A 25560-nucleotide genomic window follows, 5' to 3' on the forward strand; every position below is an offset into this window, starting at 1 on the left:
CAATAAAAGGGTTATTCACATATCCCCTTTGGGCCACAGGTCTTCTTTAAGAAAGAAAAAGTTATTTTTTTTACTCATGAAGTGCTTTCGGATCAAATGAGACAGATTTTTTAAACTAATATTTTTGCTTAAAAATGTAAGACAATTTAAATTCTGTTCTTTAATAAATCTGCTTTTGTTTTTAAATATGAACATTTTCCCCAAATATCTGTATAAATTAACTCTAGTAGATAGATGCACCATGTTTGACCTGGGGTTTAGGGCCCCTGCCTGTCACTAAGTCCCCAGTTTGTGAAGGCTCTCCAGGGCCAGGGCTAGGCTGGAGTCCTCCTAGGGCACTTTGGTAGGTGATCCACAAGCGGTCATCAGGGGTGACTGCTAGAGCTCATTCCACCCTCTGCTTCTCCTCCCGCCCCCCTCCATCTCCCTCCCACAGAAGACCTCATCAGTGTATGTAGATCTTGTCCGAGACAGCTGCGGGCAAGTGCGTCATGATCTGCATCCGCAGCCACCAGTAGTAGTCCATGGGGTGGTAGCGAGTGTAGGGGGTGGTGGCAGTCAGGGCGTGTGTGACGGCTTCGATGACCGGGGACGTGTCGGTAGAGCCGCTGCTGCAGTAGTTCTCCATCTTGGCGATCTTGTCGTCAAAGTACTTCCTGCCGTAGTCCCTGCGCACTACCTCGGGCAGCTCGTCCCACATCTTCTTGGCCATGGCTTGGATACTCTCAGGGGTGTAGAGACTGGTGCCTGCGATGAAGTTGCCGGGTTCTACCACGCTGACCTTTACGCCCAGTGGATGCATCTCATAGCGCAGGCAGTCAGAGAAGGCCTCCACCCCGAACTTGGTGATGCAGTACGGGGAGCGGGCTGGGTTGGCCATGCGGCCCAGCATGCTGCTGATGTTGACAACACGGCCTGTGGAGGGAGACAGCAAACACCTGTTCAGGTGGTGGTGTCTGAGCCATCTGGCCTCTGACACCTGTTTTGCTACCTGCCAGGCTGGGGCTCCGCTTTCTGAGCTGCCAGAGTCAGGGGGCTTCTTCTTTGGTGGTTATTATGAACTGAATTGTCTCGCCTGCAAACGTATCAGAATCCTGTTCTGCATTGAATTGTACCCCACAAAAATGTGTATTATAAATTCTAACGCCTCTTCCTATGGGTAAGGACTGGTAGGAGAATGGGTTGTGAGCTGGACTGCTAACCCAAAGGTCAGTAGTTCGAATCTACCAGTCACTCTTTGGGCCACAAAGTCTTCACTGACAAAAGGAAAAGTTATCTTTTTACTCATGAAGCTGCTTTTAGATCAAATGAGGCAGGTTTTTAAAAAACTAATATTTTAGCTTAAAAATGTAAGACAATTTACAAGATGACACTTTCTGCTGCCATAAAGCTTTGCAGCCTCAGAAACCCTACACAGGGTCACTATGAGTTGGAACCGACTTGATAGCATACAACCACCACCATACTTCTGGGTGTAATCCCATTTGGGACGAGGGGCTTCTGTGTTAATAAGCCTGTATTGGTGTAGGATATGTCTTAAGTGAATTGCTTGAGATATCCAAGTAGCAGTTTGGGGCCCAGAAGCAAGTCAACACAGATAGGGGAAGACACACAACACACAAGCATTGCCAAGGGACCAAGGAACAGAAGTGGAAAAGACACAAGGGCCTTCCCTTCCCCATAGCTAACAGAATACGTTTTCTCCTCAAGCCAATGCCCTGGATTCAGTCTCCTAGCCTCCTCCTACGTGGTGAGAAAATAAACGTGTTTGTGAAAGCCACCCACTTGTGTTATAGTAACGCTGAGGTCAGCAAAAAAAGAGGAGGCTCCTCAGTGAGCTGGGGTGACACAAGAGCTGCCAACAATGGGCTCAACACAGGAAAGACTGTGAGGACTAGGAGATGTTTTGTGTTGTACGAGGGGGCTTCAAAAAGTTAGTGAAACAATGGAATTAAAAGGTACATGGAGCTGATGAAAGGAAATGCAGATGGGTCACTTGTGATACAATAGTGAATAATTGTTATCAGGACTGACTGTGAGGGTTGGAAATGTAAAGGTAGACATTTTGTAGCAAAGAGGGGAGTGATTAACTTTTCAGTCTAGGAGCAGAGATCCCTGGGACCATCAATGGAGAAGAGCAGAGAACGGGACCCTACCCAGAGAAGCAGTGATGCCTGAGATGGAGGCAGAGACGATGACATGAAGAGACGGAGCGGTTGGGGTCTTTAGACCCAGAGAAGGAGAGGGCTGTGTGCTGATGACAGGGGGCAGGCATGCAGGGTACACCCTGTGGTTGGTTGATGATGCATGGAGGGGATTGTAATCATGAAAATGAAATGATATACGATAGGATGAATGTATAACTAATGTGATCCCATGTAAACTATCATATAATTCACAATAAAACATTAAAAAAAAAAAAGATATATGGAATTTTCTCAATAATTTTTTGAAGCCTCCTCATACGTAGAGTTGTACATAGGGTCACTATGATTCCAACCTAGGCACCTGACACCAATCACAATAGACAGTGAAGACAAATTCTAACCCTTGTGCCTGTGGATGTAATTCTATCTGGAAAGAAGATTTTCTATGTTACGTTCCCACCATTCATCTGTCAGTTTGTCGTACTGTGGTGGCTTGTGTGCTGCTGTGAAACTGGATACCAGCAGGGTCACCAGAGTGGTAAGGTTTCAGCAGAGCTTTCAGACTAAGACAGACTAGGAAAAAGGAGAGGGAGACTACTTCTGAATGTTTAGCCACTGAAAACCTTATGAGTAGCTGTGGACCATTGTCAGAGAGAATACCAGATGATGAAAACATTATAAATAGCTGCACAACACTGTCAGATATAGTGCTGGAAGATGAGTACCTCAGGTTGTAAGGCACTCAAATTCTGACTAGGGAAGAGCTATCTCCTTCGAGTATAGTCGACCATAATGATGTGAAGGAAGTAAAGCTTTTGGGACCTTCACTTGCTGATATGAGGCACAACTTACAATGAGGAGACACTGCTATAAACATCCCTTAATAATCTGAACAATGGAATGTATGAAGTATAGATCTAGGAAATTATAAATTTCTAAAGATGAAATAGAATGCATAAAGATCGACATCCTAGGCATTATTAGTGAGCTGAAAGGACTCCTGGTGCGGTGCTGCTGGGTCAGCACTGGACGGTAAACTACAACACTGCCAGTTCAAACCTACCAGTTACTCTCTGGAAACCCTCTATAGGGTCATTATGAGTCAGAACCAACTTGACACTTACCAACAGCCAACAACAACAGTGAGCTGAAATGAACTGGTATTGGCTGTTTTGAATCAGATATGGTTTACTATGCTGGGATCGACAAATTAAAGATGAATGGCATCGCATTCATTGCCAAAAAAGAATATCTCAAGATCTATTCTGACGTACAATACTGTCTGTGATAGGATAATATCCACACACTAAGGTCAGCAGTTCGAAACTACCAGCTGTTCTGCGGGAGAAAGATGAGGCTTTCTGCTCCTGTAAAGATTAACAGACTTGGAAACCCTGTGCAGGGTCGCTATGAGTCGGAACCGACTCCACAGCACATAACCAACCACGAGGAAGACCAATTAATATTACCATTATTAAAATTTATGCACCATCCACTAATGTCAACTTCTTGAGCATGACATTGATCAAACCTGCAATCATGATGCATTTATGATTATTGGTGATTGGAATGTGAAGGTTGAAAACAAAGAGGAAGGATCAGTCATTGGAAAATATGACCTTGGTGACAGAAACGATACCAGAGATCACATGATAGAATTTTGCAAGACCAATGACTTATTTATTGCAAATACCTTTTTAAAACAACATAAAAAATGACTATACACATGAACCTCACCAGATGGATTACACAGGAATCAAATTGACTACAACTGTGGGAATAGATGGTGGAAATGCTCAATATCATCAGCCAAAATAAGGTCATCAATTACTCATATGCAAGTTCAGGCTGAAGCTGAAGAAATGCAAAGAAATCCACAAGAGCTAAAATACAACCTTGCATATATCCCAGCTGAATTTAGAAACAATTTCAAGAACAGATTTGAGATATAAAACACTAATGGCCAAAAGAGTTGTGGGATGACATCAAGAACATCATACAGGAAATGCAAAAGGTCATTAAGAAGACAGGAAAGAAAAAAAAAGGCCAAAACAGATGTCAGAAGAGATTCTGAAACTTGTTCTTGAGCAACTGGAAGAAATGAGGAAGTCAAAGAACTGAACAGAAAATTTCAAAGGGCAGTTCAAGAAGACAAAGTCAAATATGAAAATGAAATTTGCAAAAATTTGGAGTTAGAAAACCAAAAGGAAAGAACACACTCAATACTTAAGCTGAAAGAATTGAAGAAAAAATTCAAGCCTCAACTTGTAATGTTGAAGGATTCCATGAGCAAAATATTGAATGATGCAGAAAGCACCAAAAGAAGATGAAAGGAATATAAGGAGTCCCTGTACCAAAAAGAAATGGTCGATGCTTAACCATATCAAGAGGTAGCTTATGGTCAAGAGCCATTGGTACTGAAGGAAGAAGTCCAAGGTGCAATGAAGGCATTTGTGAAAAATAAGGCTTCAGGAATTGACAGAATACAAATTGAAATCTTTCAATAAACTGATGCAGCACTGGAGGTAGTCACTCATCTACACCAAGAAAGTTTGGGGACAGCAACCTGGTCAACGATTGGAAATTATCAATAAATGTGCCCATTCCAAAGAGAGGTGACCCAATGGAATGTGGAAATAAACCAATATCATTAATATCACATGCAAGTAAAATTTTGCTGAAGACAATTAAAAAATGCTTACAACAGTACATCAACAGGGAACTGCCAGAAATTCAACCCAGATTCAGAAAAGGACGTGGAACGAGGAATATCATTGCTGATGTCAGACGGATATTGCTGAAAGTATAGAATAGCAGAATGATGTTTACTTGTGTTTACTGATTATGCAAAGGCTTTCAAGTGTGGAGATCATGTCAAACTATGGTTAATATTGCAGAGAACGGGTGTTCCAGAACACTTAATTGTGTTCAAGAGGAACGTGTATATATAAAAAAAAGCAGTTGTTAGAATAAGGGGATGCTGAATGGTTTAAAATCATGTAAGGTATGTGACAGGATTGTATCCTTTCACAACACTTAATCTATATGCTGAGCAAATAATCTGAGAAGCTAGATTATATGAAGAATGATGTGGCATCAAGATTGGAAGAAGACATTAACAACCTGCACTATGCAGATGATACAACCTTGCTTGCGGAAAGTGAAGGACTTAAAATTCTTACTGATGAAGACCAAAACTATAGCCTTCAGTATGGATTGCACCTCAATGTAAAGAAAACAAAAATCCTCACAACTGGGCCAATAAATAACATCATGGTAAGTGAAGAAAAGATTGAAGTTGTCCACAACTTCATTTTGCTTGGATCTTCAGTCAATACTCATGGAAGCAGCAGTCAACAAATCAAAAGATGCATTGCATGACACAAATCTGCTGCAAAAGACCTCTTTAAAGTGCTCAAGAGCAAAGGCATCAGTTTGAGGAGTAAGGTGAGTCTGACCCAAACCATAGTATTTTCAATTGCCTCATATGCATGTGAACGTTGGACAATGAATAAAGACATCCATAGAAGAATCGACATATTTGAATTATGGTGTCGGCTAAGAATATTGAAAGTACCATGGACAGATGGAAGACCAAACAAATCTCTGGTGGAAGAAGTGGTAATGCTAATAATGCTCCTGAGAAGCCAGGATGGCAAGACATCATCTCTCATCCTTTGGACATAACAGGCAGGACCAGTCCCTGGAGAAGGACATCATGCTTACTAAAGTGGAAGGTCAGTGAAAAAGAAGAAGCCCCTCCACCCCCGTCTCCCCAACGACATGAACTGACACAGTATCAGCAGCAATGGGCTCAAAAGTACCACCAATTAAGAGGATGCTGCAGGCCTGGGCAGCATTTCATTCTATTGTACATAAGGTTTCTAAGAGTTGGAACTGACTCGATGGCTCCTAACAATAACAGTGAATGTTATGTTAATGCTGCCTTATCAGTGTAGAGAGTGTTCTAAACCAATCACTTCTGAGTGACATTAGGATATTAGGAGCAGCAGAGACTCAGAGATAAGTAGGGAAGAGAGAAGCCTATTTGAGGATCACCATGGTACGTGCTGGGACTACTGAAGTTCATACCAAGATTTTCCCCTAGGGCCGTCAAAAAGAGATTCTGCCTCTGGAGCCAATCTCTTATAAACTGTGAGAAAGTAAATTTCTGCTTTTTAAAGGTACCCACTATTGGTATTTGTGTTGCAGCAGCAGTACGAAACTTAAGACGGTAGGTAGTCAGGCCGACTGTGGGCCCATACAGCTGTGTCAGCATCCCCAGTATTTTCCAGAGAAGGACAAGTGAGAGAGACGCAGGTTTTTGCACACACAATGCCCTGCTGAATGATAATAATTTGGAGTGAAAATGCATTGGGAGAATGTGGGAGGTGAGGTAGCTATGCTTTTGTGGAACTGAGCATTCATTATAGGCAATGCCCGATGCTGCTCAAAGAGAAAAACAGCCTTGGGAAGCTTAAAAGTACTAAGACGTACAGATCAGTAACACGGCTGAGTCCTGTATGGACTGATGGCAACAATAGGGTTGAGGTGGGAATGCAGAGGAAGGAACATACCAGAGGGGCTGGTAGTGGGGGCCTTGAAGCGGCTCTGAAAGAGTAAGGACCTATGGTGTTAGGATGAATCCCACAACTTGACGCCACCCTGGTGAGCCCAAGACAGCCAGCAAACAGGGAAGCAGACTGGGGCACTTACTGGGGTTCTGAACCTGTCTTCTGGACTACGACATGTGGGTGGCTGGAAGAGAGTGGTGACCTTTAAGGAGATGTTCTCCTGCAGCCCAGCCTGTGGGTGTTAGCAGCTGACCCTGGCTTCTCCCAACACTGGGGATGGTGGGGCAGACCTGGGAGCAGATCACCCAGGAAGGGGCATGCGAAGGAACTCACAGCACATCCTGAACACCTTGGGAGAACCCTTCCAGGAACCTCTAAGGTCTAGGTGATTGAAAGGTTGAGGTTTTCTTCTAAATTCCTCTAGCTACTCTCTCTCTCTCTGTGATCCTTGTTATGGTTGGGATTTGGGGATAGATCCTATGAGTTTTACCTTTTTTGCATAACTGCTATTTTAAAGGGAAAATCTACCCATGACTTCTTAGATGGTTTAACATTTGACTACCCAGTATGGTTTGGGTGTTTCGTTTTTCCAAATTTCTCATCTTCATTAAAAAAACCCAAAAACTTAATACCCCAATTGGCTCACTTTTTAAAACCATAGCATGATAACTCATGCAATGGATATCCCAAAATGTACTAAACCACACCCTTATTGATACAGTGAATGTGCACCAAAGCTTTGTGCACAAAGGCGGGTATTGCTCTAGATAAGGTCCCAGAAGTAGGATTGCAGCTGTAATCCTGAAGCCTTTTACCTTTTTCTTGCTCTTGTTGCTGTTTAGTGCCATCGAGTAGGTTCCAACTCACAGCAGCCCTATATAGGGTTCCAAGGAGCAGCTGGTGAGCTTGAACCTCCAACCTTGTAGTCCAGCACATTAACCTGCAGCACCAAAAATCACACATCCCTTTCTCACTGCCCAGCCATATTCACCAACATTCCCAGGCCCAGTGTGGCCCTTAGGTTCAGGAGCTCAGCCTGCTGGGCCATGCATGGTGGGGCTGCAGAGATGATTCTGCCACCTGAGCCAAACTGGAAGGGTGGAACAGGTCCAGAGGGCAGGACAGAGGTCCTTTTCCAACTCACCTTTGGCCCTTCGGATGAGTGGGAGAAAGAATTTTGTCGTCTGCACTGTTCCCCAGAGGTTCACTTCCGCCACCGCCTTGTAGGTCTCCATGCTGGTGAACTCCACCTCCCCAAAGGTGGATATGCCTGCGTTGTTCACCAGGCCCCACAGCCCTGGACAAGAGAGGACAGGCGGGAAATCATGACAGGGGCATGAACTCAAACATCAGCTTGCAGCCCATTCCCTTCCTCACTTTTGTCTCCTTTCCCCATGAGTTCCCAACTTCTTACCCACAGGACACTTCCTAGGGCCATCCAAGGATGATTGGAGATAGGCAGTCTAGAATACCCAGTCTTCATCTCACTGAGGAAGGCTAGTACTTCCGCCTGGATTGTTACCCAGGCCTGCTGCATTCCTCTAGCCACAGCCCTACCTTACCTCAAACACGCACTACCACTGTCCCCCACCCACTCTCCCCCTCCAACTGCCCTGCACCTACACCCATGACCGCTTTATTCATTCCTGCCTCTGTGTCTTTGCTTACATTCTCTCTCTTGCCAGAAGCCAAGCAACCTTAGGGGTCTTCCAGACCAACCCCCTCTGGAGGACCAGAGATGGAGCCCAGCTTCCAAAGTCACACAGCAAGTTGGGGTTCAACCAAAACTTGATTTCAGGCTAGGGGCCGTTCTTTTTCCACCCTGAGTCTCTCTTAACAATTGTACCTACCACTCTCTGATCTTCTATCTCTGAACCACAGCACTGTTTACTGGGTATCACATGTTAAGTCATGGTGCGGTAACCTGTTCACCAGTATTGCAACCCCTCTGGCCTATGAAGATAGAACTGCTCCTCATCCTTGTGGGGTCCCACATTACAGGGTCTGAGAAAACATACACTCTTACAGTATCCTTGGATTGACTGTTTCCTTCTAGCCTGGCCAAACTACCACGGGCTTTTGTAGAGAACGTTGGTGGTAGAAGTTACTCTGACATTCATTTAGTCTGATAACTAATTTTACATATCAGGAAACTGAAGCCCTGGGAGGAAAAGGCTAACTTAAGGTAACCTAATAATTCAGAGGCAGAGGGGAGTTGGAGGGAAGAGGCAAACAGGCGCAGGACCCTCACTGAGCTGGGTGTTTAGATGGAAGCACTGGTGGGTCAGCTAATGCTAGCGGCTCTTTATTGTGGAAATCCTCACGTCTCCCCATGGCTTTGAGCAGTCTCAGAGCAGTGCTTCCCCTCAATCCCTTGCCCTGCCTGTGGGAACCTTGGCCCTGCTTACTTTTAAGAGTTAATCATGGAAATGAGTTTGTGTAAATGACAGAGTAATTGGCCTCTAGCTGCTTTCCTTCCGTGTTACCCAAATTAAAGCTTCATCAACTGACCTCTGGTGACTTCTCCCTCAATTATGGAGAATTAAAGACATTTATTAGGGAAAGGAAATTGCTGGTTAACAAAGTGCTCATGAAGTGTGGCTCCCACCCCTGATAGTGACTGTCCTGAAGCTTCCCTCTCTCAAATCTCACCCATGACCTCACAGTGGTCACTAATGAGGAGATCAGAGTCATCCACTCCAGCCTCCCACAGATGCCGCCCTCACACTGAAGATGCCCCTAGGTCTCACCCACTCGCTTCCCAGGAAGAGCAGGAAGCCACTCTCCACTTTTCCAGGCTAATGCGTACCTCACCCTCCATCTTCTCAACCCTAACCCACCCATTATCCTCTTGCCTTCATGCAATGTCAACTTTTCCCGAGTGCCCCAGGCTCCTTCCTCTTAACACTGTACATGTCACTGTATACACAATTGCTCTCCAGGCATTCCCTGCGCATCTCATGGTGAACCCATGCTTCGTTGTGTTTTTAATGGTTGCTTTTTTAGAAATAGGTCACCAGGCTTTTCTTCTAAGCACCCCCAACCTTTCAGTTAGCAACCAACTGTTTAAAAATTTGCAACACCCAGAACTCCTCTGTACACTTTGTTAAGTGCCATTGAGTCGGTTCTGACTCAGTGATCCTGTGTAGGGTTTCCGAGAAGCAGCTGGTGAGCTTGAACTGCCAACCTTGCAGTCTAAACCGACCTTGTAGTCCAGCACATTAACACACAATGCCACACCAGGTAAGTGATGTCAAATAGGTTCTGCCTCAGGAACTTATCTGTGAGGGACACTGCTACTTGGCTGACAGTCTGCTGACTTGATGAACAGTAACTAGTGTGTGGAGACTGTAGCTCTCTGGAGTGCTCAGCCAACGTTCAGAAGAACTCACAACCACGCTCCTGAGGGTGACATAGCTTACCCGCGACAGCCCCAAACAACCCCCAACTCCATGGTTCCCATGTACCTCACAGGAGTTTGGCTTTCTCCTGACCCCAGTCTCCTAATGATCACTTCCACCTGAATGTCCAATAGGTCCCCAACTCACCCAAACTATCACAAACACATCAATTTCCCAGGCTACCCAAGCCAGCTCCTTCACTTTGTGAACAGTTTCACTTTCATCTTTGACTCCTGGCTCCCTCACTTCTCCCCTATGAGTCACCAAGCATGTTAAGATTACTGATAAAAATCAAAATGACAACTGCCCGGCCCTGAACTAAGCACTTTGCACTCATTGACTCACCTGATCTTTACAACCCACCTACGCTGTCCCATACCTAGGTGAAGTACCAGCTAACAAGTGGAAGGACAGGCAGAGGGCTGGGTATGTCTGAGAACGCAGCCCTCAGGCCCAGTCCCATGCTGTTGTTGTTGGTTCAGTCATTAGCGTCGGTCTTCCTTCCTGTTTCCACTAGCATTCCTTTGGGTCCTTGTGACCACTCCTGGTTACCTCTTTCTGGGTCTCTCTCCTCCCTCTATCTTTACCCAGTCCTCACCCCCACCCTGTAGAATTGCTCCCCATGGTTCACTCCATAGTGCAGCACTGAGACCTACTTTCCAGGCCTCTCCCTCCCTCCCCTCATGTATTTTGCCTTGTGTTTGAACAGCCTGCCATTACCCACTGATACTGCAGCCCCTTCTAACCTCTACTCAGCTCCCTGACTCTCAGCCAGAGAGCAACTTGTGTTGAAATTCTATACATACTGCTAGATGGCTCTTGGAGCACTTTCCCCATTACACAGATGGGCAAGCTGAGGCCCACAGAAGTGAAGGTACAAGCTCAAGGCCACATTTCTAGTAAGTGATCAAACCCACACCCAAACCCAACCCACTGCCACTGAGTCAATTTCAACTCATAGCAAGCCTGTCCAGAGGTGAAGCCCAGACAGAATCAATCCAGTCTTCTCATCCCCAGACTGAGGGTATCCACATGTCTTCTCTGCATAAGCCCCATCAATACTACAACTGCCCTTCACAAACCCTGCTCAGATGCCACCAAAGCATACTTGGCTCTTGTCCAACTGTAAACCCCTCTGGCTAAGTCAACTCCCTCTACTAAGTATACAGTAGGTACCTGCTCTATAAACATTGCTGACTGGTAAGTGATGGTGTTCAGATCAGACCATGTCCTCAGCTTGCGCATTGGCCCTCCTCCCTGGAATGGGAGGGGGAGAACTGATCACAAACTCCAGATGTCCAGTCCCTCAGAGTCTTGCTGGGGAGGAAAGGGGCTGGTGGCAGATGGCTTACCCACTTGAATCAGGCAATCCCTTCATCTCACCCCCTGTTGGTTGGCTCCCTCCAAGCAGGAGTTGGGGTGAAGGACATCAAACTGTCCATCAAAATGTGCCCCCCACAGCTCAAGGGAGGGGACTGGAATAACTCTTCTGGAAGTTTCCTGCTGGATGTGAGTCAGCAGTGTCCACACTTAGGAACAAGTAAGATAGTCAAGTTCTGGGAGGGCACCATCTGGAGTTCAAAGTCAGCATTGTCTGAGAAGAGTGAGCAATTTGTACTTTCTGGGAAAGACTGTCTTAGAAGTGTGTACGTATGTGTATTACATGCAACCACATACTTGACACAATTTTTTTTTTCTCACAAAACTAAAAATGTTTTTTAAATCTCTTTCCAAGAAATGCAACACTGGTTAACTAAGGTCATGGTGAATGGTTTATCAAACCCTCATCTGAATGCGTCATGTGGGGGGAAAATAGTGGTTGGGAAAGGGTTGTGCCTCAGGGGTGGTGTTCAGGGACCACCCTAGGTTAGGCTAACTGGCCAGTCCAGTACTGGAAACAGAGGTAGTGGTTCCAACCCTGTGGCAGGGGGCTAGGACCACAGCCCTAAGTAGCCTCATTCTCTCCTCAGGTCTATAGTGACTATTCCTTTCCATGAGCATTTTAAATCACCGCAAAACCCACAGGCTGTAATGAAGTGGCTTTATGGTGCTGACTGCAGCTGTTTTCCTGCCTAATAGTTTATGAAGGCAATATCCCAGCAACGTTAAGAAGGCGGGCAGTGGGAAGATTTACCACCAGGGCAGGGGCAAGCAGGCTGCACATTCTAAGCTGGTAATCATCCCAGTGGGACTCATCCTGCCTTTTCTTAATGGGACAGGGCCAGGGCTCTGTCTGTTAATTATTAATGGGGCAGACCCCTGGTTCCTCCTGTTAATTATTAAACAGATGTTTGGTGAGTTCAGGAACTCTCAGGCCTCTCCTCAGAGAATAGCCTTTTGCAGGGTGTACGGGTGGCAGTGGGCAGACAAGTTCACCCACTTGTGATGGGCTGACAACATGGAGCACAGACTTCTGAGAGGCCTGCTGGAGATGACCAGCGTTTCCGCTCTGGTCACCCACCTACTTCCCTCAGTACACCGTCAGCACATAGGAGAGACCCCATTCTGCAGGAAAGCAGAGCTGAAATGAAGCCCCAGGGCAGATTTCATAGATGAAAGAGTGGCTCAGACTTGCTTCTCCAGGATGCTGCCAGGTGGCCTGACTCCGGGGAGCACCATTACCACTATATGCTAAGTGAATGGCGCCCCCTGGAGTTGTATAGCAGAGCCCTGTCTCCAAGGTGCGCTCTGTGACTTAACTGAGAGGATGTCTTAGTTGGGAGTGCTTTCTCCAGCATTTTACTCTGTCAGATTCTGGCCCCCTAACTTTCTGTTCGTTAGCTCAGGGGTGGGGAACCTTTTTTATTGCCAAAATTTTAACATCATTTGTGGCCCATACAAACTGTCAAATTAAAAATTCGTCTGCCATTAACTCACCCCTCCTTGTGTAGCACTGTAGGATCAGTACTGGACTGTGAACCACAAGGTTAGCAGTTCAAACCTACCAGCTGCTCCTCAGAAACCCTATATAGGGTTGCTATGAATTAGGACCAACTCAACAGTACTTAACAACAATGTGATGACTAGAATTGAGGTTGCCTTGACAGGGTGAGACCAAATGATTTCAAGGGCCTTATGGATCAACCATCAACACATGGAAGCAGCAGTCAAGAAATCAGACAACGTATTGCATTGGGCAAATTTGCTGCACCAGACCTTTTTAAAGCGTTGAAGAGCAGAGATGTCAGCTTGAGGACTAAGGTGCGCCTGACCCAAGCCATAGTATTTTCAATAACCTCATATGGATGTGAAAGCTGGACAGTGAATAAGGAAGATCACAGAAGAATTGATGCTTTTGAGTTATGGTGTTGGAGGAGAATATTGAAAGTGCCGTGGACTGCCAAAAGAACCAATAGATCTGTTTTGGAAGAGGTACAACCAGAATGCTTCTTAGAGGCCAAGATGGCCAAACTTCGTCTCTCATACTTCGGACATATTGTCAGACGGAGCAGTCACTGGAGAAGGATATCATATTTGGTAAGGTGGAGGGTCAGAGAAAAAGAGGAAGACCCCACCAGTGAGAAGGATTGGCCAGGTGGCAGCATCGATGGACTCAAGCATGGTAACAGTAGTGAGGCTGCCCCAGGATCAGGCAGTGTTTTGTTCTATTGTGCATAGTGTCACTATGAGTCGGTACCGACTTGATGGCACCTAACAACAACAACAACATACAGCCTGCAAGCTGGACGTTCCCCACCCTGCTTTAGTCTCAGGAGTACTGTTCTCCAACCTCTCGGACAGTTTTTCCTTAGTCTTTTCCCCTCCTCTGATCCCCAGCCACTCACATTCCCAGGTGCCTCCTTGTACATGGCCACCTGACCTCCAGCTGGGGCCCTCCCCTAGGAAGTCCCATGGACACTTCAGCATCTCCTCAACATACCCCTCCAGCTGTGGGATCAAGATGGTCTGCTTAGAGATCTCTTTCCTCTCTCTTTCATCCTCACATTCATCAAACACCAAGTCCATCCAGTTCTACCTTCTCAATATGAGTATCCCTCAGATTGACTCCTTCCTCTTTCCCAAAGCCCACTGCCCTACTCCTGGCTCTTACACCTATGCACACCCCTTTAAGTCTACACTCCACATTAACCACCACAGTCCCCAGCATGAGATTCTACATTATTCCCTTGGGCCCCTCCAGTGACTGTTGTCTGGCACCCAAGGCCCTGGACATCTATCTGGTCCCTCATGCCCTCTCCAACCCCATTTACTGCCTTCACCTCCACCAGACATGAACTTCAACCAATACCAAACTACCTCTCATCCCTCAGCACACCCTGTGCAGCTTTTCCCTACTCAGAGCCTCTGTTCATGTTCTCCCCTCTACCAGAATGCTCAACTCATTCTGTCACAGTCTGCCCTAACTGACCCATTTGCCTTACCCCACCACCCCAAGACTCAGCTAAGTTCCTCTTTCTTGTGTGTCTCTGCTTCTCTTAGAACACTGGTCCATGATATTGAAATCAGCCAAGTCAATACCCCTACTGAACTGTGAGATCTCAGGGACAGGGATTGGTCCCCAGTAGCCAGCCCTGCACCTGGCCTAGAGCAGACAGTGATCATAGACTGAAATGATCTGAACCAGCTGATATGCCTTTATCACTTCTATAAATTCTGAAATCACCTTCTGGCTTTATTTTGTACAGGCATGTTGAATTCAGTCTATACCCTCCTATCCTATAAGAGTAAGAGTATAAACAACAAAGAAGGAGTTTTTCAGCCAGATTTAGCAAATGGAGGGTGGTGTTGAAGAAAGGGCCCCTTGGAATGGCCCCACACAACACCTCTGCTGCCCCAAGTACCCCCTCTACCTTCTTCAGGATTCTTCAAGCTTGAGTGGACAACTTCCACTGCTTCCTCCACCTCCTCACTTTTGCAGACGTTGAGCTGGACGGTTCTCAGTCGGTCACTCTTCAAGCTGTCCAGTTTCTGGACTCCACTGTCCCCCTTGTTCTAGGGAAGAAAAAGGAGCTGCTTCAATTGCCTCCTTTCCCATCCTGAGGCAGACTTGGGGATGAGGATCATGACAAGGCAGGGACATTGGTCCCCAGTCCCTGCCAAAGTCTCAGGCTTAATGTCAAATACAGGAGGTACTCTCCAGAAGTCCAATCAGATCTGCCCCACCCTGAGCACTGTTGGCATGGCAACCACCAAGCTAAATACCGTAGATTCAACCACGAAAAAGATGAAGACCTTGCTCACCAGGATCACATCTGGTAGATCATTTCTTTAAGCAGGAGTTACAAACTTTATGCCTGCCATGGCCACGCACATGGGTATAGAAACAGGAAGAGTGTGGACCCTGGAGAGATGAAACGTACACCTCACTAGTTATTGTCTAGGTGGGCATGAATGCCCAGCACTGATGGATGCTTAGATTTTTAAGTTAGTAACAGGGTTTCTGTGTGAAATCTCCTAACTTTTTAAGTGTTGGCAATGTGTTTATATTAAAAGAAAAACTGAAAAAAACAAAACACCGTATGGGCCTTCTGACCAATGGGCTGTTCATTTGCCCCACTCTGTTCTAAACCAAGGGTCCATTGGACTCCAAGGTTGGAAAAGCCAGAGACCAGGTTCTAATTCTCCTGTAACTAACCAGGCTCTGCACACTCAAGGGGGTCCCTTGATGTCTCGGCCCAGTTTTCTCAGCTGTAATAAAAGAAGGATATTATCACCTGTTCTACCTGTTCAGGTCAATAAAATGAGGACATCGTTTCAAAACAACAACAATTATTTAACTCTAATGTGCTCCCCAAATTCAGCTAGCCCAAACCAGTTGCTGTGGAGTTGATTCCAACTCACGGCAACCCATGTATGCCAGAATAGAAATGTACCCCACAGAGTTTTCAATGGCTGTGCGCTTTCAAAAGCAGATCACCAGATCTTTCTTCCAAGGCACCTCTGGTGGATCTGAACCACTAACCTTTAGGTTAACAGCCACCCAAAGACTCAGGTAATTAAACATCAGAAAAGTATCACTCATTTAACAAGCATTTCTTGGACCTCTATTATGACCCAGGCAATGTGCCAGGAACTAAAAACAAACATAAATTAACTCAGTGCCTGTTCACAGAGTTTAAGGAAGGAGACAGATGAGGAAGCAAACAATACAGTCAGTATTTGCTGCATGAAACTTGTGGCAGGTGGGAGGGAAGATAGAAGGCAGAGACAATGCCAGCCCAGGGCAAGGTGACCGATAGAGCTGAAGTTCTGCAGAAAGAACTAAGAGGCGGCGGCAGTAACTCATCTGTCACAGTGAGAGCAGAAGCAGAAGGAACCAGTGGGACTTGAGGCTGGAGAGGTGGGCAGAGAGCTGCTGGAGGACTGCAGTGAAAACACTGATTGAGTGCTTACTAGGTTGCTCATTGTGCCATGCAAGCACTTTCCATGCATTCTTTCACATCATGAAGCAGGTTGTATCATCATAGTTCATCTACCCTTTGACACGTTTGCACAGTAGGGATGAATGATAATTGGTGTGAAAACATTGTCAGTCATAATTGAAGTAACAGTGTCTTTTCTTTGCGGTACATGGAATAGTGATGCGTCCTGTAAGAGAACTGGAGCAGCTTTCAGCAGGTGATGTGATAGAAATGCCTACCTTCCAGTCCAGAGCTTGCCGGGGGCAAATATCTCGGCAAAGGCCATGAGTAGGAAGCACGGAGGATGGTCAGCACAGGTAAGGAGTGGAAAGTTACCTACATGTTAGGCTGAGCCCTAGCCCTAACCTAAAGGACTCAGATTCAGAGGTACACAGGAGAGTATGACCAAGACCATGGCACACGGGATCAAAGGGACTGATGATGAGAACCACTTTGGAGAGAAGACCCGGGGAGAACATGCACTTTATTCTGTGCAGCTCCAGGGTACAAAATCAGAGTAAAGAACTCAAGTTCAACTCAAGATGAAAGAAGACGTTCATAATTCAGAGATAGTATGGGCTTCCCAGGAAGAGTTCAGACAATGTCTGGGTGACTCCTGGTGGTGGTGGTGGTGGTGGTGGAGGAGGAGGTAGCTGGAGATGGGAAATGTGATACTGAGAAGATCCAGGCATTAGATGAGAAGTGAATCTCTCCTATTCCAACGTTCAGCTGTAATTGCACAGTTTGAGTTCCATCCAAAAAGCGCCTCCCCAGTGACCCTTTGGAAGTAGTGATGTGGCATGACCAGTGGTCCTCTGCCCAGGCCTGCACCAGGAATGCCAGCTATCCCCAGGGTCACCTCTGCACATAGCAGCCAGGCTTGCAGCTAAGTGAGTCTAAGGCAGGATTCTGAAATCCCCTGGCTGGGCCATCCCTCCAGACACCCCAGTAGGTATTGATCTCCTGTGTAGCAGTCAGACTTGGAGCATATGTTGCCAATCTCAGAAGCCCACTTAAGACTCTACCAAACGGAGCTCTCTGGATGCTGATCCTGCTTTCTTTCCCAGCTTATCTCCTCTTCCTCCACGAAGGTTCTGGGTTTCAGCACCCTCAAATTACCGAAGAGTATCTGGAAATGCTACTTCACACCAGTTTTCTCTACTTAGGAATTCCTGTTGGTCCTCTAGATGGCTTGGAGACTTCCCATCAAACCTTCCTGGTGTTCCTGGTGTAAGGCAATTTGTCTTTCTCTGAACCAAGATCTGCCTCACATCCTGTTCTCACCTCACACTCCTTCTACTCACTCACACAGCTCACTCACTTACTCACTTGCTCGCTCGCTCACTCACTCACTCACACAATTCACTCACTCATAAGGGCCACCTGCTGTTTCTCAAACATATCAGGTGCCACACTCCTTCCTGTAGCCTTTGCACTTGGCTATTCTCTTTCCCCAGATATCTGAAAGCCTTGCTCCCTCACCTCCTTTGGGTGGGGGATCGCCAATGTCACTTTCTCAATGAAGTCTTCCTCCTTTAAAGTGAATGCTTCCTTTACCACACTACCCTCTCCTCTTCCTTCCCTGCTTAATTTTTCTCCATCTCATCCCATGTAGAAGTAATTTACTTATTTATCTTAGCCTTTATCTCTTCCACCAGCATGCTGGTTCTACAAGGCCAACAATTTTTCACTGAACTGTTTCATGCTGCATCTCCAACAGAGAACAGTTCACCCAAAGTAGGTGCTCCATAAATATTTGGTAAATAAATGAATAAACAAAGTGGTAGGACAAATGCCTATCTGGGTGGATAGAAAAGAAATTGGAAAGTAATAAATGAAAATACTTAGTACAGCCCTTTAGAGATTATTTTTATAAAGGGGAGCAGAAAAAGGGGCTGTAAATGTCAGAGTGATGTAGTGTTTTGTATGTGTGTGTGTGTGTGCGCACACACGTGTACGGATGCATACACCAAAATGATCCAGTAGGGAGTGAAGACTTCATTATGTAAGAAGGTGGAGACTGGCCAAGTCCTTGAGTTGGCCAGAAGCAATGAGATCAAAAGCACAAGAGGAAGGGTTGACCATAAATAAGAGCAGGCAGAGTATTTAAATACAGATGTGCAGCTGGAATCCATCAAGTGATTTTACATCTCAGAACCAGGCTGGAAGACTAATCCTCCCTTTCAATTCCCATCGTCCTTCATCTATAGCCTCTGAAGTTTCTGACCATTTTCTGATTTGCATAACTAATAACCAAGGTACCTCATGGAAGTAGACACACATTCTTCAGAACTTTGACTCTAGCTTTTGCCCAGAAAAGGCAGACCATGACACTCCAGTAGACATAACCTGCCAGTGAACTGGTCTTTTTCTTCAAAATACCAGTCACTGGATCATAGAATCAATGTTGTTGGGGTGGACAGACCCAAGACCACTAAGTTCAACTCTCTAATAAGTAAGGGGAAACCCAGGTTCAGGGAGCAGAGATGTTTGGCCAATCCCAGAGTTGGCAGCCAATCTGGGACTAGAACCCAAGGCCCTGACTCCCTCTCTAAGGTTCTCTGCAACACTAGGCAATTTCTAGTCTCTGCCACCCCCCAGCACAGTAGCACATATGCTGAACAAATGGACGACAGACTTTAAAGGCACAAAGTGTTTTTGTGGCATCACATTTCTTGCTAAGACCTGCTGAGGTGAGTGTACATTTTGCAGCTAACCCAGCTCCAAGCATGTCACGGTGGTGGTGGTGTGCCATCAAGTCAGTTTCAACTCATAGCGACCCTGTATAGGGTTTCCTAGGCTGTAAATCTTTATAGGAGCAGAAAGCCTCATCTTTCTGTCTTCAAAATCCCTCCCTAAACAGATTCCTTCAGGCACTCATGCACTATCAAAGGGAGAAGATGTAGGTTCAGACTTTCAGGGAGCAATTTGACAGCTTCTAATAAAATCTAAAACCTGAATACCTTTCTACCTATCATTTTTTTTCTAAGACTCATTGATGAAGCATGCAAAAACCTACTTGTATGTGTAAGGCCATTCACAGTGGCTTCATTTATAATCACAAAAGCTGCAAATAACATGTACACATGCATTTCAATTTCCTTGGAGTGACTGGGATATAAAATAAATTTTTTTATATCATATACTTCTGTATGGAGTCCTGGTGTAGCGCTGTAGGATAAACACTCAACCACAAGGTCGATTTGAACTGCAAGGTTGTTGGATCAAACTTACCAGCTGCTCCTCAGAAACCCTATACAGGGTCGCTATGAGTCGGAATCGACTCAACAGCACAAAACAACAACATATTTCTGTATTGCTCAAATTTATTATAAATGTGTATTACTTTTATTCTTCATTTTAAATATTTTTCTGTTTTAAAATTTTATTAAAGTTCTATTTAAATGCTTTGTGTGTGCAACCATCACAATAACTTATTTCCAAAACTTTTTCATCATTTCAAATAGGAACACTATACCCATTTCCCCCATCTACCCAAGATCTTGATAATCACAAACCTACTTTCTGTCTCTAGCATTTGCCTATTCTAGATATTGCACATAGATGGCACCATATTTTTGTGACAGGCTTCTTTCACTCAGTACAATGTTTTCAAGCTCCATCAATACTGTAGCATGTATCAGAACATCATTTTCTTTATGGTTGAATGTTATTCTAGTGCATGTACATACCACATTTTGTTTACTCATTCTTCTGTTGATGGGTATTTGGGTTTCTACCTTTTAGCTGGCTTTATCTCTGGTAGCGTAGTGGTTACGAATCGGGCTACGAACCTAAAGGTCAGCAGTTCGAAACTACCAGCCGCTCCGCGGGAGAAAGATGAGGCTTTCTACTCCCGTAAGGATTTACACCCTCGGAAACCCTGTACAGGGTTGCTATGGGTCGGAACCGACTCGACGGCACTTAACAACAACAACAACAACATTGTGAATAGTGCTACAATAAGCATTGGTGTGCAATTATCTATTTGAACCCTGCTCTCGATTCTTTTGGATACATGGTAATTCTATGTTTAAGGAATCTCTGAGGAATGCCAAACTGTTCCCACAGCAACTGCACCATTTTACATTCCTACAAGCAATGGACAAGGGCTCCAACTTCTCTACATCCATGCCAACATCCATTTTATTTTAAAATAGTTAAAAAAGTTACCATTAAGTTGATTGTGATTAATGATATAACCCAATCTATGTTACAGTAGAACTGTCCTTCAGGAGGTTTTCAATGGCTGATTTTTCAGAAGTAAATTGCCAAGCCTTTCTTTTGGGTGGACTCAAACTGTCACCCTTTTGGTTAACAGTCTAGTGATTAACCATTAATCATTCTATTATGGTCACATACCTAATGAGTCACACCTAATGGAGCTGTAGGATAGGCACTTGACTGTGAACGGCAAGATCAGTGGTTCACACCCACCAGCAGCTCCTCAGAAACCCAGTACAGGGTCACTATGAATTGGAACCTACTCTAGGCATTTAGCAATAACAAAAATGGGTGTGAAGTAGAATCTCATTGTGGTTTTTGACTTGCATTTCCCTAATAGTCTCAGAGGAGTCCTGGTGTGGCATTGGAGGATAAGCACTGGTCTGTTAACTGCAAGGTTGGTGGTTCAAAACTTCCAGCTGCTCCGCAATAATCTTATACAGGGTTGCTATGGGTCAGAACTGACTCAAGGGCACTTAACAACAACAACAAAAATAATCTGAGAATCTGGACTATGTGAAGAAGAACCTGACATCAGAAAGGAGTAGGCACTTGTTTATGATGTTTGATATGCAGATGACACAACCTTGTTTACTGAAAACAAAGAAAACTTGAAGTGCTTACTGAAGAAGATAAACTACAGCCTTCAATATGAATTACTCCTCAACATAAAGAAAACAAAAATCCTCACGTCTGGATCAGTAAGCAACATCATGACACATGGAGAAAATACTGAAGTTGTCTAAGATTTCATTTTACTTGGAACCATAATCAGCACCAATGGGAGCAGCAGTTGAGAAATCAAATGAGGGCAAATCTGTTGCAAAAGATCGCTTCAAAGTGTTAAAAAGCAAAGATGTCTTGCAAAAGATCTCTTTAAAATGTTGAAAAGCTAACAGTCAGAATTTAGGTGTGTCTAACCCAAGCCATGATATTTTCAATTGCCTCATATGTATGTGAAAGCTGGACAATGAATACAGAATAATGAAGAAGAATGCATCCGAACTTTAGTGTTGGTAAAGAATATTGAAGATACCATGGACTGCCAGAAGAACCAATGAGTCTGTCTTGGAAGAAGTGCAGCCAGAGTGCTCCTTAGAAGTGAGGAAAGCAAGATTTCGTCTCACATACTTTGAACCTGTTATCAGGAGGGCTCTGTCCCTGGAGAAGGACATGGTTGGTCAGTGAGTAAGAGGAAGACCCTTAGTTAGATGGACTGACACAGTGGCTAAAACAGTGGACTCAAATATAGCAAGGATTGTAAGGATGGTGTAGGATCAGACAGTGTTTCATTTGTTATGTACATAAGGTTCCAATGAGTTGGAAAATGATAGATGATGTTGAGCATCTTTTCATGCGCATATTAACCATTTGTAGAGTGTTTTGGAGAATGTATTACCTTTGTAATTCAAAAGAAGTTAATAATGAAAAAACAAACAACTTTTCTCTGATCTGGAAAGACGTACAATTAAATTATTTTATATGTACTTCTTTTATATTGTACTTATTTATATTATGGAAAACTTTACATTGAATAGGTATCATTTTTACAAAGAAATTAAGCCTAGTATAAAAATCCTTTCCTGGGTTCCTACAAAATAAAGAAAAATGTCTCACTTACTTAAGCAGAGGCAGCAAGTTCTCCAAAATATCCATTTTTCCTTTCCTCTATAGTGACAGACCCCATGGCTTTTTACGTATGGTGATATTGTCTCACAATACATACTCTACATCCCAGCCTCCCTTGCAGCCAGATCAGAACATGTGACTAACTTCTAGCCAATGGAATGAAAGCACAGGTGATTTATGTGCAGTTTAAGGGTCATACCTTAAAGAATAGGGTTTTGCTATTAAAATAAGAGAAATATAAATTAAAACTGCATTGAGATACTATTTCTCACAAATCAGATTGACAAACTCAAAAGCACACTCTTTTGGTGAATTTGTATGGAAACTGGTACTCTTATACATTACTGGTGGGAATATAAAATTATATAACACTTAAACCGGGATATTTGGGGATTTTTAAAATGATGATATAAATATATATGTATATTACTGTTAAGTGTCATCAGGTTGGTTTTGACTCACAGCGATCCTGTGTAGGGTTTCCAAGGAGCAGCTGGTGGGTTTGAACTGCTGACCTTGTGGTTCAAACTCCAGTGCTGAGCCTACACCACCACATCAGGAGTCCATATATGTATATGCATATATATTTTTTACTCTTTGACCTAGGAGTTTCACTCATAGGAATTTACCATGAAAATAAACCTTGTAGTGCAGTGACTTATTTAATATGACTCTTCTAGTCCTAGTCTTTGTAACTCCCACCACACCAAAGGGCTGGGTGGGACAATGCAGACTGGGTATTATTTCTTCTTTTTCTGATGAGTTTGGGTAAGAGAAAGTGGGGAAAGACACCGATAGGATTATATATTTTAGCTGTGAGTGATTGTTAACAAGGTCAATTGTGATTATGAAAACTTGGAACTTTAATGTGGGGATTGGTCTATTTTGCCATCCTGCAGTGTATAAAATGAGTCATCTCAGAAGCAGGAGGGAGGATCTCACTACCATCAAGAAAGAAGAGCCAGGACTGGAGCGCATCCTTTGGACCCTGAGGTCCTAGTGCATTGAATCACCTTGATCCAGGGACAGAAAACAGTGACACCAGAGGAATGGCAGAGAAGCAAGCAGCAGCAGAACCAAGAGCCAGAGCACAAGACAGAGTGGTGGTCTTCCTGGCCCACATGGTGGGTAAAGCTGAGCGCATTGCTTACAGAGTGGAGTGACTCCAGGTACTTGATTAGGGAGCTAAAGCTGCTAACCCAAAGATCCAGAGCTGAGTGCCTTTGGGCTGAGGCTCCTGGCAGAGTGGCACACCTTTTGGACATTTATTGGCAGTGCTCAGAGAGCTCTGTAACATTGTCCAAGCAGGACAAAGGCCAGTGGCAGTGTGACTGAGAGGCCAAGGAGCAGAGAGAGGCATGCCAGCAGGCACAGTTTAGGAGAGGCTGTCCTGACTGGAAGGACTTGAGCATTTCTGATCTTGAATTGCACCCTGTTAACCATCCTAATTAACCCCATAATTGTGAATAGTTAAGTTCTGTGTCACCAGTGCAATGAGTTCTCAAACCCAGCAGATACACAGTTTTCCACCTTTGACAGGGTGAAGTCTTACCACTTTCCTCTCACTTGTGTTTTCACAGGTTTTACTGTATAAATAGAGATATAGTGTGCATATGTATATATGTGTGTGGGATTATATATACATTTTTGAGCTCTATCTACGAAGAGGCCTTCAAGCAACAATGCCTATTAGCGATAATCACATTCGATGCTCAGATCTTGGTTTCTAAATTCCATGACAAAAAAAACAAGTGAAAATATATGTCTACACCAAGACATGAGAGCAAATGTTTATAGCAGCATTATTTATAATAATAATAAATGGAAACAGTCCAAATATCCATCAACTGGTGAGGGGATTCTTAAAATATGGTTATCTACAATAGAATAGCATCGAGAATCCAGAAATTAACCCATTTACATACAGCCAACTGATTTTTGACCAAACATCTAAATATCTCGCATGGGGAGGTGATAGTCTCTTCAACAGATGGTGCTACTGGAAAGCGATATGCAAAAGATTGAAACAAGACCTTCACCTCACACCTTTATACAAAAACCAACTCAATATGGATTACAGACACAAATGTGAATCCCAAAATTATGAAGGCCATCAGTGAAAAAATAGGGACAAATGTGAGGGCACTAATTCAGGGAATACACAGACTACCAAACATTTTGAAAACTACACAAACAAAAGTAGACAAAATAGATGAGTGGTACATACTGAAAATTAAAAACTTATGTGCATCAAAAGACTTCACCAGAAGAGTGAAAAGGGACCCCAGAGAATGGGAAAAAATCTTTTGTAATGACACATCAGACAAGGAACTTATTTCTCAAAATATATAGGACACTACAACACCTCTACAAGAAAAAGAAAAATAACCCAGTTTAAAAATGGGCACAGGACATGAATAGACACTTCACCAATGAGGAGATCCAGGCAGCCAACAAACATGTGAAGAAATGTTCACGATCACTAGCCACTGATGCAAATCAAAGCAAAAATGAGATATCATCTCACACCAGTAGTAACAACAAAGATCAAAAAAGTTGTTGTTGTTGTGTTGTTATGTGCCGTGGAGTCAGTTCCGACTCATAGCGACCCTGTACAGGGTTTCCGAGGCTGTAAATCTATACGGAAGCAGAAAGCCTCATCTTTCTCCCACGGAACAGCTGGCAGTTTCGAACTGCTGACCTTGCGGTTCGCAGCCCGATTCATAACCACTACGTAAATGCTGGTGGGGATATGGAGAGACTGTGACGCTCCTGCATTGCTGGTAGGATTGCAAAATGGTCCAACCTCTCTGGAAAGCAATATGGTGCTTCTTCAGAAGTTTGGAAACAGAAATACCTTATGATCCAGCAAGTCCTCTACTTGGTATTTACCCACAAGAAATACAATCCATAACATGAGTAGATATATGCACACCAATGTTCATAGCAGCACTATTTAAAATAGCAAAAAGATGGAGACAGCCAAAGTGTTTATCAACTGAAGAATGGATAAACAAACTGTGACACATACACACAATGGAATATTACGCTATCTTGAAGAATAACAAGGAAGTTGCAGGCAATCGCATAACATGGATGAACATTGAGGACATTATGTTGCGTGAAATTAGTCCATCACAAAAGGAGAAATATTGCATAGGACCACTACTGTAAAAGACTAAGAAAAATAACCCATACTAAAGGTGGGGGGAATTTTTTTGCT

At 44.2% G+C, this 25560-nt stretch overlaps 1 protein-coding gene across 1 annotated transcript in view; it reads right to left on the reverse strand.

Moving 5' to 3' along the window:
- Positions 1 to 445: 445 nt before the first annotated feature.
- The window catches only part of LOC102821193 (D-beta-hydroxybutyrate dehydrogenase, mitochondrial-like), a 39200-nt gene continuing 14085 nt past the window's right edge, over positions 446 to 25560 (reverse strand). The window contains exons 4-6 of the mRNA XM_006869413.1: positions 14934 to 15075; positions 7866 to 8018; positions 446 to 915 (exon numbers count right to left, since the gene is read on the reverse strand). Of these exons, the coding sequence (XP_006869475.1) occupies positions 446 to 915; positions 7866 to 8018; positions 14934 to 15075 (765 nt within the window). The remainder of the gene's footprint in view (positions 916 to 7865; positions 8019 to 14933; positions 15076 to 25560) is intronic.

This window comes from Chrysochloris asiatica, unplaced genomic scaffold (assembly GCF_000296735.1).
Source record: "Chrysochloris asiatica unplaced genomic scaffold, ChrAsi1.0 scaffold00130, whole genome shotgun sequence".
NCBI lineage: Eukaryota > Metazoa > Chordata > Mammalia > Afrosoricida > Chrysochloridae > Chrysochloris > Chrysochloris asiatica.